We start from the raw sequence: 13,565 nt of genomic DNA, 5'->3' as shown, positions 1-13,565 counted from the left end.
ATTAAAATTTTCTAAAGAGTTTTTATAAATTATATTAATTGGTTAATATGTTGTGTATGAAAATATTCTATTAATTTGTAATTTATATTCAATATTGTTATGTAGTTTTAGACATTATTTTCTCTTAATACATCGTGATTAATCCGCGGTAATTAAATCCGCAGAAATTATTAATATATTCAGGCTTCTTACAAGTTCCTTTACTATAGTATTTTTATACTAAAAATATAACGAGGAGAGATATTATTATAATTAGTTAAGATGTTGTATGAAAATATTCTATTAATTTGTAATTTATATTCAATATTGTTATGTAGTTTTAGACATTACTTTCTCTTAATACATCGTGATTAATCCGCGATAATTAAATCCGCAGAAATTATTAATATATTCAGGCTTCTTACAAGTTCCTTTACTATAGTATTTTTATACTAAAAATATAACGAGGAGAAATATTATTATAATTAGTTAATATGTTGAAAATATTCTATTAATTTGTAATTTATATTCAATATTATTATGTAGTTTTAGACATTATTTTCTCTTAATACATCGTGATTAATCCGCGGTAATTAAACGCGATTGAATTTTCCAAGACCCGCCAAAGTCAGAAAGTGTGACTCTAATTATTCGTCCTCTGTTTATTCGGTTTCCGCTTCTCTGCGGTATCGCGCGAGGCGGAACCTCGTTTCGCAAGAGTCATCCAGCGCGATGGGGCGCGAAAATCTGCGCGGATATTGCGTGTCAACGCGGGCGGAACGAGGAAGACGGATCTACGTCAGGGTTAGCGCGACGGACAGAGAACGATCCCATTATATATAACGGTGTGTTTGCACAACGACACCCCCTTGAAAAGCGACGAGAGCGAGAGAAAGAGAGAACCCCAAAAACCAACCAAACAGGCCGCGATGGGACCCCCGGGGGCAACCACTGACGGTTTCACGCTCGTACACATCGAGAGACCATCGGCGAGAACCGAGGTGCAAATTGCGCCACCATCTGGTTTACATCCAGCGAACGGAAAACCGCCCCGCTGGTCAGGGCGGGAGGCGGCGCAGCTGCGTTGACACTCTGTTATGACAAATATATTTTCTTATTTGTACTATTAATACGACACCCCGCTCTTCGACAAACCAGAGAACGTGTCATCGTCCGACAGCCAGACGATCGATGGAGAAAACAGCGCGCGAGAGAGCCGCAGGCATTGTTTGCTAATGTGAACGTAATGATGAGTTCTGTGCGTCATAAAAGTATCGATGCTCTTTTCAATATTTAAATTGTAAAAATAAGTGTAGATTATTGATTTTACATTTATATTTATTTCTCTATTTTTTAAATTATATATATATTTATATATATATATATATATTTTAATAGTAATGCGATAGTAGTTGGAATTGTCCATATATAAATCTCTTGACGTTAAATTCTTTATTTTACCATTATAAAAAATTAAAATGTTAATTAAATTTCTAATAATCATGTGTATGAAAAAAATATACAAGAACACCGTGCATATTTTTCCGAAATGCAACACAGAAAAAAAGGAATCCTTGATTCAAGTATATTTTTATTCTCGAACGCTATTTGATTGATTTAAGCATAGAATGCTTTTTGTAATCCCAAATTTTCATTTGCCTTAATAATAAATAAGTTTGTGTAAAGTATATTTTATCCTTAAGATATATTCTTGTTTTAAAAATCGCATATGGTAAAAACAAACTTAGTCACATTTGAACTAAGAATTATTATATATATTTGAAAGTACCGCTTATATCCGATGCACACTTGTCCTTGCGATATTTATAAGTAAATTTCAGCTTCAACCAAGAATATTTTGCACTTTGTTTTAAGGATAAATTATCCTTTATCCAAAATTATTTATATGGTAAAAACAAACTTAGTCACATTTGAACTAAGAATTATTATATAATATTTGAAAGTGCCGCTTAAATTATCCTTTATCCAAAATTATTTATATTCGGCGTTATTATAAGGATAAAATATACTTGAATCAAGGCATATTTGCATTCTCTCAAGGATACTGTTTTTTTCTGCGAAGAGAAGCAAGTAACGTCACGATCCGATTGACACAAAATCATCTCGGCTGATTTTTCTCTTCGTCTTGCTGTGGTTCCCCTTCGAGGGACGCCAACATCTTTCGATTCGTTCTCAATTAGTAGACGCGACGAAAAGGAGCGAGAACCCAACGTATATTCGGAGCCGCGTTGCATCCGCATCGTACGCAGCTGCGTGGTTCTCTCGACGAGAACGCTCTCGCGAGCGAGATGGAGTAGCGCAGGGGCTATAATCCACGAACAAATCAACGATATGCTGTACCTCGCTACCATGCGTGTACCTCTATCCGTACGCACGGCTATGGTCTGTCACCCCACTTTGCTGTCTTTTGCCGCGAATCCCCCTGCGTGGCCTTTAAAACTTTCAGATAGCTCCCTCTTCTCCAGACGTCATTCGCTCGTGTAGATATACGCCGTTTCTCTCGCACACGTATGTATTGAATATACCGCATCGCATTTCCATGTATACGTGCGCAAACGCATATACGCGATGCACCCTTTTGCAGTTGCGCTGCCGCATTCGTGACGGCTTAACTTCGCGCGGAAACTCCCGGAACTGAATCTCTGTGCGCTTTTGTCCCATATATTTCACGATTCCAACGGGACTCGCTAATTGCGAGATATCGCGAAAGATGCCGCAAACGGGGATAAAAATAGAAAAAAGGCAGTCGTAGCAAGTTATGAAACTATCTAATAAAATCTGTTATCAAATTCGATCTGATATTTCATTCGCCAAAATCCAATGATTTTTCTCTCCTTGACACTTGAATGCACCGTATATGTGTATAGAGCGTATGGGATAAGAGCGATTGAAATTCGAGACACGAGCTTGGAATCGCGATACTTAGTAACGCCCCGCCGCGAAATAAAGATGTCACGAGAACCGCAATAAAAGCGTCAACGAGCTCGTCGGCACATCTATCAATGTACGAAGGCGTCGGGGTTGGGACAATGGCGAAATGGAACGACGTAGGGCGCAAACCCGCCCTGTGTAAATACCTTAAATCTCGCGCGCGATTGCTGAAGCACGAAGCACGCGCGTTCTCTTTCTCTTCTCCTCTTCCTCATCCTTGCTCTCCTTTTCTCCTTTCGTTCACCACGATTTACATCGTACAGTTAACGCGCAAAGAATGTAATGGCTTTAAATCCGATATTCAAAGCATATTGCGTTAATATATGCGGCACGCGAAATTGCACCAATCTGGAATGAATGCAATCTCGGATTATTTGCGAAAAGCGAAGGTTCGTAGGACCTATCTTTGTTATTATTTCGACATCTTTCACAGCGATATTCTAGAAGGAATAAAATCTGCAAAAACAGAGAGAAAGAGAGAAGAGAAGAGCTGAAAAAAAAACCAAAATAATTACCTGGACTCGCGACTCTGGCAGGTTGATTTTAAGAGCAACCTCTTCTCGCATAAAGATGTCTGGATATCTCGTTTTCTGAAATAGCCCCTCCAACACGTCCAGCTGAGCTCTGGTGAAGGTCGTCCTTTCGCGACGCTGTTTACGTTGATTCATTCCTGCAACACGAGAAAAGAATGCGTTCGTTGTTAATTCTCGTATAAATCTGATAAGAAATTTCATTCGCAAGAGATAATTAAAAGATTCGCTTATAGACTCGATCATTAGATCGATTCCAGTTCGTTAAACCGCTTGCGATAGTTTCATAGCGCGAGGAAGCTGTTTTATATATTTTTTGCATAAAACGCGATTATTTAAACGATCTTAAAACGCCTGAACGCGTGTAAAAGCGTACTCTTGCTTAAAGAAACTCCGCAGCAATATCCGCTATCCACATATAATATACGATACTAAACGAGAGATCATTAAAAGGAGAAACGCGAGTTTCTCATAGATCTATCTACATAAATATATATATATAATACATACAAAATATAGATATGCGAGAGGAGAAATAAAGAACGAATGCATAGATATCGAAACCTCAATATAGGTTCGCCAATCGGGCCATCGATGACGGTGTCTCGAAATATGGAACGCCTTCGACGTCGGTGTCTTCCACGAAGACGGGGGTTGTTGCAAAGGGAGATCAGACGTGGAGGGGTGCGAGCGTTGCGAGGCCGCGATAGCGTAATTTTGAACAGCTCCTCCCCCCCCCTTTCCCCTCGACGACTCACCCCACGACTATACCTTCCTCGTGCCATCGAGCCTCGCTTGGCTCGTTTCGGGACCCACGTAATCCGCTTATGAGGGGGTCACGGGGGTGCCGGCGAGAGGGGTACGCGGAGGGAGGGAAGTACACCCCGGAATACACGAGCATCCAGGAGGACCGAAGTCGCGGTTCGCTCCCAGCTGCCGCTGAAAATGACGATACCAGGCTCTCTCTCTCTCTCTCGACGAGTATACACGGCGTATCCTCGTGTCGCGAACCAATAAAAAGGGAGCGCCTGGAAAATTGCGCCTCGCCAGTGTCTCCGGGTTGGAAGCCGGATCGTAAAGTCGCAGGCGAAATGGTGGAATTTCACGTAGGGGGGAATCGACGAGGGAGGCCGCCGATCACGAAGTATACAATATTTTATATACCGAATTTTCGAATTGACGTTATTTTATTCGGGGAATTCGCGACACGTTAACAAGAGAGAGGGAGCAAAAAATAGAAGCTCCTTTTCGAAAGTGTGTTCTAATCTTTATAGGCCTCCGACTAGATAATAATGGAGAGAATGTAGGGTCGTTCACGAGAGATCGGTGAAGCCCTGCCTTTCGCGAGGTATACGTCTGTAATTGTCATTCGTTATCGATTAAGTCTCGGGAGAGACACACGAGGCAGCTGTTTACGAGACGTTCGACGCTTTCTCTTTTTCCTTTTCCATTCCTTTTATCCGCCATGCTTCAACGTTCTACTCAACTCGGGACACACACGACAAAAAAAAGACCATCGAACATAAAAAGGAGAAAGTTTGCTTCAGTGAAAAAGAGATGACGAAGAAGAACAAGAAAAGGCAATGCAGTATTTTTAAAGTCGTGAATTGAAAACACATACAATAATAGTTGTACACATCACAATCACAACATTAACTCTTACATATATTTCATATCTAGCATATACATGAATAAAAATTTGCTATTGATTATCGTCTTCGTATCTGACTTTTGTTCATGCAGAATGTTGACATAAATAATTCTCAAGAGAGAAAAACTTAAAACATAAAATGGCAAACATATATACGTCAACGGTCAAATTAATGTATTCGTGTAACTCGATCGAATGCGTTTCGACGCGAACCAATGGGAGCGACGATTGCAATGCGACCGAAGCTTTGAAGGAAGGAGCAGTCCAGAAGGAGGAAACGTAGTGTCTCGTATCAGTCGCATCTCTGCGGCTGCCCTTCTCGGGTTCGAGACGAGAGCCCGGGACGACGACGATGCCTGTGTGATTGGCTAACGAACTGGTCGAGTGGGCTACCAGTATGGCACCGTAGTAGATCCTCAGAATAGATTGCGTTGAGCTCACAATGTACAAACTCCACGGTGGTCGGAATTACCGCCATCGCTTCGTGTGACGGACACGACACACCCGCGATCGTTCGATCTATGATACGTATCTCGCCACCCTCGCCATTGATTATTGTAAACACGTACACCGAAATTCTCGAGTAAAACAATCGTTCTTGGGATAACATAGCTTCATCCATCGATTGATGATATCCGAAGAAGAGAACACAATTGGTCTGTGTTTACGCGCGACGTCATAATATTTATAATACCAATAATGCTTTGTATATAGATGAGTAAGAGATAAACAGAAACTTTTTTTTATAATATTTCCCTGTTCTTTTATTAAAATTATTGATATGTGCAATATTTAGGACGCAAACTATTATATTATTTTATCATGAATTTTCCTTCTTTTTTCTAATGGTTTCTCTCTATAGTTTCTATGTTTTTAAATTTGAATCGAAAACGCGATATTTCAATTAAGCTTTTCTCTCTTGCACTACTATTTGCTATATGGATGACAGTCAATAGATAAAGTCAAGACAAATTAATGCTAGTGATAAATATATCGATATCATATATCATTCTAGAACATATCGCATTCACTTTAATGTCACAATTATATTAAGCTAATATTTATTACATATATATACATATATATATATATATATATATCCAAATCCATATGCTATATATGTGCGGTGCCTTTACACGCAATTGAATTATCCATCGAACAAATCTCATTTGATTGAAAGTCTTTTCAGTGTATATAGTCACTGGCTTTCGCTACTGATGGTAGGAGACTGGCTCTCCGAGAGAACGTTCTGATTGTCGAGTGGGCGTCAGTGCTACTGCTGTTAACGATGGCCTTTAGCATCGGCTCGGTGAAAGCCAGGCACTTCTCGCCAACCAAAACAATGGCTGCCCGATTATAACTCTTAGCTTCCTTGATATAGAGAGAATAAGTTCATCGCACTTTGTACGTTTCATTCGACGTTTGAGGACTTTAAGCGTGAGATTCAAACCTAAACTATGCAATTAAACAATGTCATATTCTTGCGATCGAACGAATGCTCTCTATCGCTCTCGTATTATATTTAAGAGTATATAATAAAGTTTGAAATATTTGGGTCTCCAATATTTTTGTCTCATATATCGTGCATTAGTTTGCAACAAAATAAATTTTTGCGATAATAAATAAAAATAATTGAGATTGCGTAAAAACATTTCGATTGAAATATACGTGAACGAAAAATCTTGACAACCGTATCCGGTCGTTTCGAGGAGAGACAGTTAGCTAAGCGACCCTAATGGCTCGGCAAACACCCGCTGACTCCCGGAGTATGATTCGATTTATTATCGTCAGCGAGACGCGATACCGGGAGGGTTGATATAAGGGTTGCTCCGCCTCATTGGCCTGCAATGAGATCAGACGCGACCCTAATAGCAAATTCGTTTTGCGTTTATTGGATTCTTCCGCGCCCGCCGCGTTTCACCGTTTCGTCGAGATCCGCGTAAGTCAATGGACCACTAACAGAATTTCACAGTGATCTCTCTCATGCACAATCCGATGCCGTAATCCGTCAGTGCTCTCGTATATGCGTCGGCGACGCATGGCAAATGATTTTCTCTCGTAATCGAGAATTGGAATATCCGTGTATATATTTTATTTATCAATTTTGTTTGTAAATTATTTATTTAACTTATAATATTTTGCGTTCACAGTTTCATGTATTTCATTATTCAAGCATTAAAGGAGGAATTAGAAATTGTCGAGAATAGCTACGAAAAGAATATTAACAACTAGTTTTAGCTAATTGAATAATTTTTTTCTCTTTTTTTTTGTATATATAGTATAAATATATCTGAGAAAAAAAGAGAGTCTATTAAATCTATCAAAAAGATAATTTATTATGTTATTAGATGTAATTGAAATGCGTAATTAACAGTGCGCGACAAACTACGCAATGATGCGAAAATAATTAATGACGTTTGTTGACGCACGTTATTACGTTGACTTATTACCCCTCAGCGTATATCTAGACTCTCGCGCGGGAAAGAGCTTATACGGTAAATTATACAAATAAATGTACATGTCCGATTCAGATAACGTCGGGAAGCCCGTTGCTGCTGAAATACGGCGCCGGGAATTTATCTCGGGTACAACATATCACTGATATGCCAGAGGAACTGACGGTAATTAATCGCAATTACATGTATGGGCGACTGAATAACAAACAACGCACCGGTGTCGACATGCAAAGTTTTCGCACCATCCCTTAATCGCGGTTTTACCACGGTTTTGTCAAATCATCTTCGTTTGGGAAAAAAATATTAACAATTGTTTGAGGTAGACACACCGTGTAACTCGACGTTATTTTCTCTCGTGGTTTTGCGCAGGTCGACCGTTAAACCGCAGAGCTGGGGCTTATATTTCCATGGCCGAGGAAAAAATATATTGCACACACGTCATGAATTTAACTTTCTTATAACAGTCATTCCAGAAAAATTATTAAATAATGAATATTTATCTATACATATAAAAAAAATTTATAAATATATAGAAATAGTATATAGGATCGTTGATGGCGAAACGCGGTGGGAGATTCTTAAAATCATTTGGGCTTGATATATCGTACACAAAAAGTAAAAAAAGGAGAGAGCGCCATAAAATGGTAAGCTTGTCGCAGGATCGGACGACTACTTTGATATTCATAGAGACGAAACGTGGCGGATGGAGAAGACAATGGAAGGCGGGATACGGTCGGGCACGGAATCGAAAATTAATTAAAAGCTAAAACGCGAATAGGCTGCTACATGATGGGCGGAGGACTGGATTATTGGGAAGGGGAACCGTGGGATGACAGCACGTGGCGGCGGTGACAGAAGAGGGAATTCTAAAAGGCCATCAGCTACGAAAACATTTGGCCGACTTTGCGTTTACAACGTGACCGTCGTGTGATCGCGCAACACCAAAAAAGGCTCAAGAGAAACGACAAAAATCACGTGTTACTTGCGTCAATCTTTCAGCATTCGCGCATCCAGCTCGCGCGACCAATTTTTCCGAATAACAATTTTGAAGAAAACTAATCTTTAATCAATTTAACTTCAATAAGTAAGACAGATAATAATCCTTAATGTTCGCCAGTAATAATTAATAAAAATCTCTCCTCAAAGTTAAAAGTCGACCAAACTGGCAATCATTTATTATAAATAATTAATACAACGTTTCGGCTGTCATTGCAGCCCTTTTCAAGTAAATCTACATAAAATTAATTATAATTTTGATACACTTTATCGCTACAAATAATTATACATTCAAAAACCAAAAATATGCTACATACCAAATTAATACAGTAAATCAAATTCACTGCAAACCACCGACAATATTCACAATTGTTTTGATGAACAATGCAGAACTGACAGAAGTAAGCAACAAATAAATAGATGTTAACTGTTAGCAAGAATCTTAGTCACTACGCGTTAAGAAAATAGAGACAAAACTAATGTGTCTTTCGCAATCTAAAACGTCATAACGCGTTTAGTAAAAACGTTTAGTGAGATTTATGATCGTATTCTTGACGCTATTTAAATTATTTTTATTTTTATTTTTACCTATTTATTTATTTATCTATTTGATTTTGTTATTGTTTGAAAAGGGCTGCAATGACAGCCGAAACGTTGCATTTCAACTAATTATTTATAATAAATGATTGCCAGTTTGGTCGACTTTTAACTTTGAGGAGAAATTTTTTTCAATAAGTAATACATTTATTTTTTTATTCAATCTTATTTCCAACTCAAATCTTTAGATACTTTTTTAAAAATATAAAGTCTACTTCTAACAGCAACAGAATTTTATCTCTACGTTTATATATTTATTGTGTATCCTATATAATATATGCGAAATGAATCTTGTCATCTTCATTGTTTCTAAAGATACGGGGGAAAGTATACAAAAATGATCTGCAAATAATTATAGTCGACAAAACTTTTTTGTCAAAGTCATTCTTTTCGAGATTAGAAATCAAATTTTTTAATGGATTAATTTAATTAACAATTCATTAAAAATTATTCAATATGTTAATTAGTCGAGTGTCTCGAAAAAAGTGATTTCGACAACAAAGTTTTGTTTATCGCAATATTTGCTCCTTGTAGATATCACCACCATCACCATGGGTATCATGTGCTCTTTACCATACCTCCATCGCGAATGTAGTTGTACGACTCGTACGATCTCGGTACCCTGTGTCTGGTCCTGTAGCCAAATTGGGCGTGATTCATTTGTTGGCTTGGTGTGAAAGGAATTTCCTGATTTGCTGTGAACGGAATCAGTAATATAGATAAGGGGAAGCTTCTTGAAAATTTCCCAGCATTTCCAAATAATAACAAACTAAGATATTTTTCAATGATCCCAATATTTCCGAACGATGCATAGATATATTTCAAAGCCCATTTTAAACAATCTATAATTCACGAGAGAAAATTCATTACTTATAACCTCTTCCGACAGGCACTATTTATAATTTTATATGTCATCAATTCTAATACGTGTATTGTATTGTATGTATTATATGTTATATATGTAGAATATTTCTGATTTTTCACAAGTGTTCTATTACCTGACATATAAGATTATATATAGAATTTGGTTCTGAATTCTCTGTTTCGCGAATTATAGATCGGTTAAAATTCTATGTACAAGTTCTATAATTTATTTATTAAGTTAAAATGTTCCAATTAAAAATATGATCAGCTGTATGAAGACTGTAAAGCGCAATGGTAATTATGTGCAGGGAATCGAAAGAAGCTGTCATTCGTCCTGGAGTTCCGGCAGAAAAGGAAGGAAAGTGCGTGTGGTCGTATCGAATAGCCGTTCTCGTGCGATAATCTAACGGATATAAACGTAAGTACGTAACAAAATACTGACGCTCGCGTCCGAGAGGAGCTGATAATCGGATAAGTTTCGCGTTCCCAACTCCCGCGTCTTCCTCGCGATGTCTACTCTTCGAAAAGTTATTCAGTACTTTTCAAGCAACGATGGAGAGTTGCGTACAAATCTATTTTTTTTTTTTTTTTTTTTTTTCGAAAAACTACGATCGAAAGATAAAAATTTGGTGCGCTTCTATATATCAATTTTTTACGCGCGATGACAAATCAACTGTCAAAGCGCGCAAAAATGTTGCTATCAAAAATAAGAGATAAATCTCTGAATATAAACGCGAAATGGATCTCTATTAATAATACAGGAGACATAATTCCGGTAGGACTTTGCGGCGAAAAAAGACGCGAACAAACGAAAGAAACGGCGAGAAGAAGAAGCGAGATTTTCGAGAGCGAGTGTCGATATCTCGCCGTAACGCGACATTTCACTCAGCCTCGAGTGTTTGTCTTGCAATTAGGTCTAGATTTGTGTTTGGCCTCTTCACGCCCGCCTACTCAATTTAGCCGTGACACGCGCCGCCATCGAAACGGCACTCTCGTCGTTTCGTCGTTTCGCGGCCACTTGGTAACGACGAATATACAGCACGTGTCCGCGCCACGTGTCACCCTTAACCTGACGCCTAATTGAGTGATTGGAATCGTAGCGAATTGACAAGCGCCCATCGGCGGAAATCCTGGCTTCTATATACCGGCAATATATTTCACTTAAAATTCAAAAACATTGAATTTATCACAATTTTGATATTCCCGAAATGATGTTGAAATCGTCAAGGCATTTGTAGAGTCATAGATCTCTCCGCTTGAATTTCTTGCATAATTATCGTTCGATTTTCCAACATTTCACGAAAGCTTCTTTCTATCAGGACAATGTATTTTTTGTTCGTAATTCTTCTACATTATGCCTGACGGCTCCGAGAAGCGCATGTTTCGCGAGCCCGGGATCAAAACCACTTGTTTCGCCGGCACCCATCGATTGACAATCGGCAGAAGGAAATCATGGACAACGGTGTCTTTATTCATGCGCCACGCCACCGCGAACGAGCAGGAGGAAGTTAAGTGGACGGGCAATTTCTCTGCAACAACAAATAGAGTAGCTCGGATGGGAAAAGGGCGGAGGCCATGTGACGCGATTCCCACGTATTCCGCTGCATGCCGCACGAGTCCTGGGGAGAGATCCTACATTTTCGCGCCCCTTCCTCGGCGAGGTTCCCTGCCCCGAAGCTATCGCTCTTTCTCGCCGACCGCTAGAAAAGGGGAAGAGAACCCCCGCCGCCCTTTGCACGGCATTGCATAACAAAATAAACATGGACGCGTATCAAACGACACGAAATCGCCCTTTTCGTCCACGCGTCGTCATTCACGAACATCGCCGCGTGAATTAATTCGTCGAAAGGGGCCCTATACCTTTTCAGTAGCCTCGCAACCTAATTATCGATTCCAGCGCGCGCGAGGGTTGAAATGCGACAGAGATTAAAACACTTGGATGTCCGCGGGGAAATTGTATATCTGTGAGAAGAAGAATAAAAGCTCCTCCCAAACACCGTCATACGATATACATACATATAGTATATATATGTCCCATGAATCGCAAAAATAGCGAGGATACGCGAGATCAGAGGGGCAAATGGCGGCTTCGTGGCTATGAATCGAGGCGAGTTTGCTTCACAAACGGATGATAAAAGCAAAGTCTCTCCGACGCGACGCGACGCGGCACGAGAGCCGTCGCGCTCTGTCACTCTCCCGCAACGTTCTTTCTCTCCTCTCTGTTTCTATCTCCATCCCTATCGTGCCGTTCTCCAACCTCGTGCGGCATCATCGCGCGTCGTTCCTCTCTCGTTCGGCGGCTTTTCGTGTAGCGCGGATACGCCTACAACGGATAGAGGCAGCCGCTGGACGTAGGGTACGTAGGGACCCAACGGACAGATCCGTGTTTCCATGGAAACCCACCTATCTGCGTCGGTTGGACCTATACTGCCTGCTGCCACCCTGATAAGCGGCTTACTCTCATGGTTCTCTCCACTCTTCTTCGCCGAAGCATCCCCCGATCCCCTCCAACCACTCCATCTCCTCGACACTCTGCCCCCGGCACCCTGTGTCCCTCGTCGCCGGACCCTCTTTCGAACTGCGGGTGAAAGAGAGTGGAGAGAGAGAGAGAGAGAGAAGGAAGAAACGATGCTGCTTTTCGCCGAATCGTGCTGCTAAAGGAAACTAACGCGAAAGCACACTCTCTTCGTCGTTCTCTTCCTACCGTGGCACACTGGAAAATTTATGCAGTCAATTACCGACCCGCGCGATCTCGGGAGTAGAATCGCGGACACAGAGGAAATTCTTCCCCCGAGGTTGCCCGAATTGTCTTTCTCTCTGTTTTGCGCCCCATAGTCGATTCTCTGTTTTTCCGTTCGCCAGGTGTTCGCCGGGAAACGTCGGCTTTTCTTTGCGGGTATAGGACATTCCAGACTTCGTTTATGTTAACCACAAGACGCATATCTAATACGAACCGTAGCTACAACTTTTCCAGGAATTTCTTTCTTTTCGCCCACTTTATAAACTGCTTTGCACCGAGTCGCAAATATTCCGAAGCGAACAAAGTATTTCCTCAATCACATTGTGACACAAGAGTGACATATTTTTGTCGGTCGTGTTATTGGATTGTTTTCCAACAATTATATTTTTTTATATGTTTATCTAGGGAATGATAGCGTGCGGTGGAAGCGCTTGTTTCTCAACTCGCGACAATATGTAATTATAGTTAGGAAGCCCCGACAGATTGTATGCTCGACATTCGTATGGCTTCAATCGATGCATCGATTTGCATGGGAATCAATAACGACGGTATGCGAGGAACGTTAAATATTCTTACAACGGTAGATAGCATTGTTGAAAAACTGCATTAAAATTTTGACGTTGACAAATTAAATATACGATCCTATGCTAATATTCTGTAAATATTTGAAAAAGAATGGCAGACTCTAAAAGCGTGGGATGATCGCAATGAGAGCACAAAAGAAAAAAGGGTATTTCTAGATATAATAATGAAAGAGAAAAAAAACGAAGAATAACAAGAAAATGACTAGAAAAGATATT

General features: G+C 40.0%; 1 protein-coding gene and 1 long non-coding RNA gene across 4 annotated transcripts in view; one reads left to right on the top strand and one right to left on the bottom strand.

Moving 5' to 3' along the window:
* The window catches only part of LOC146724290 (uncharacterized), a 93,012-nt gene that overhangs the window by 32,511 nt on the left and 46,936 nt on the right, over positions 1–13,565 (top strand). The window contains exon 3 of the long non-coding RNA XR_014924133.1: positions 10,334–10,443. This is a non-coding gene — a long non-coding RNA (uncharacterized LOC146724290). The remainder of the gene's footprint in view (positions 1–10,333; positions 10,444–13,565) is intronic.
* LOC114929364 (uncharacterized) overlaps positions 1–13,565 on the bottom strand; it is a 50,501-nt gene that overhangs the window by 2,654 nt on the left and 34,282 nt on the right. The window contains exons 2-4 of one of the 3 annotated variants that reach the window (XM_085480120.1): positions 12,707–12,709; positions 9,740–9,856; positions 3,447–3,601 (exon numbers count right to left, since the gene is read on the bottom strand). In XM_085480120.1, the coding sequence (XP_085336246.1) occupies positions 3,447–3,601; positions 9,740–9,856; positions 12,707–12,709 (275 nt within the window). Of the gene's footprint in view, positions 1–3,446; positions 3,624–9,739; positions 9,857–12,706; positions 12,710–13,565 lie in introns of all 3 variants that reach the window. The other 2 variants (XM_085480119.1, XM_029300923.2) reach the window with 2 other exon arrangements.

This window comes from Nylanderia fulva, unplaced genomic scaffold (genome assembly GCF_048542155.1).
Source record: "Nylanderia fulva isolate GAGA-0341 unplaced genomic scaffold, ASM4854215v1 Scaffold14, whole genome shotgun sequence".
Lineage (NCBI taxonomy): Eukaryota > Metazoa > Arthropoda > Insecta > Hymenoptera > Formicidae > Nylanderia > Nylanderia fulva.
Note: the sequence above shows the minus strand (reverse complement) of the source record. Positions and strands in the feature narration are given on the sequence as shown.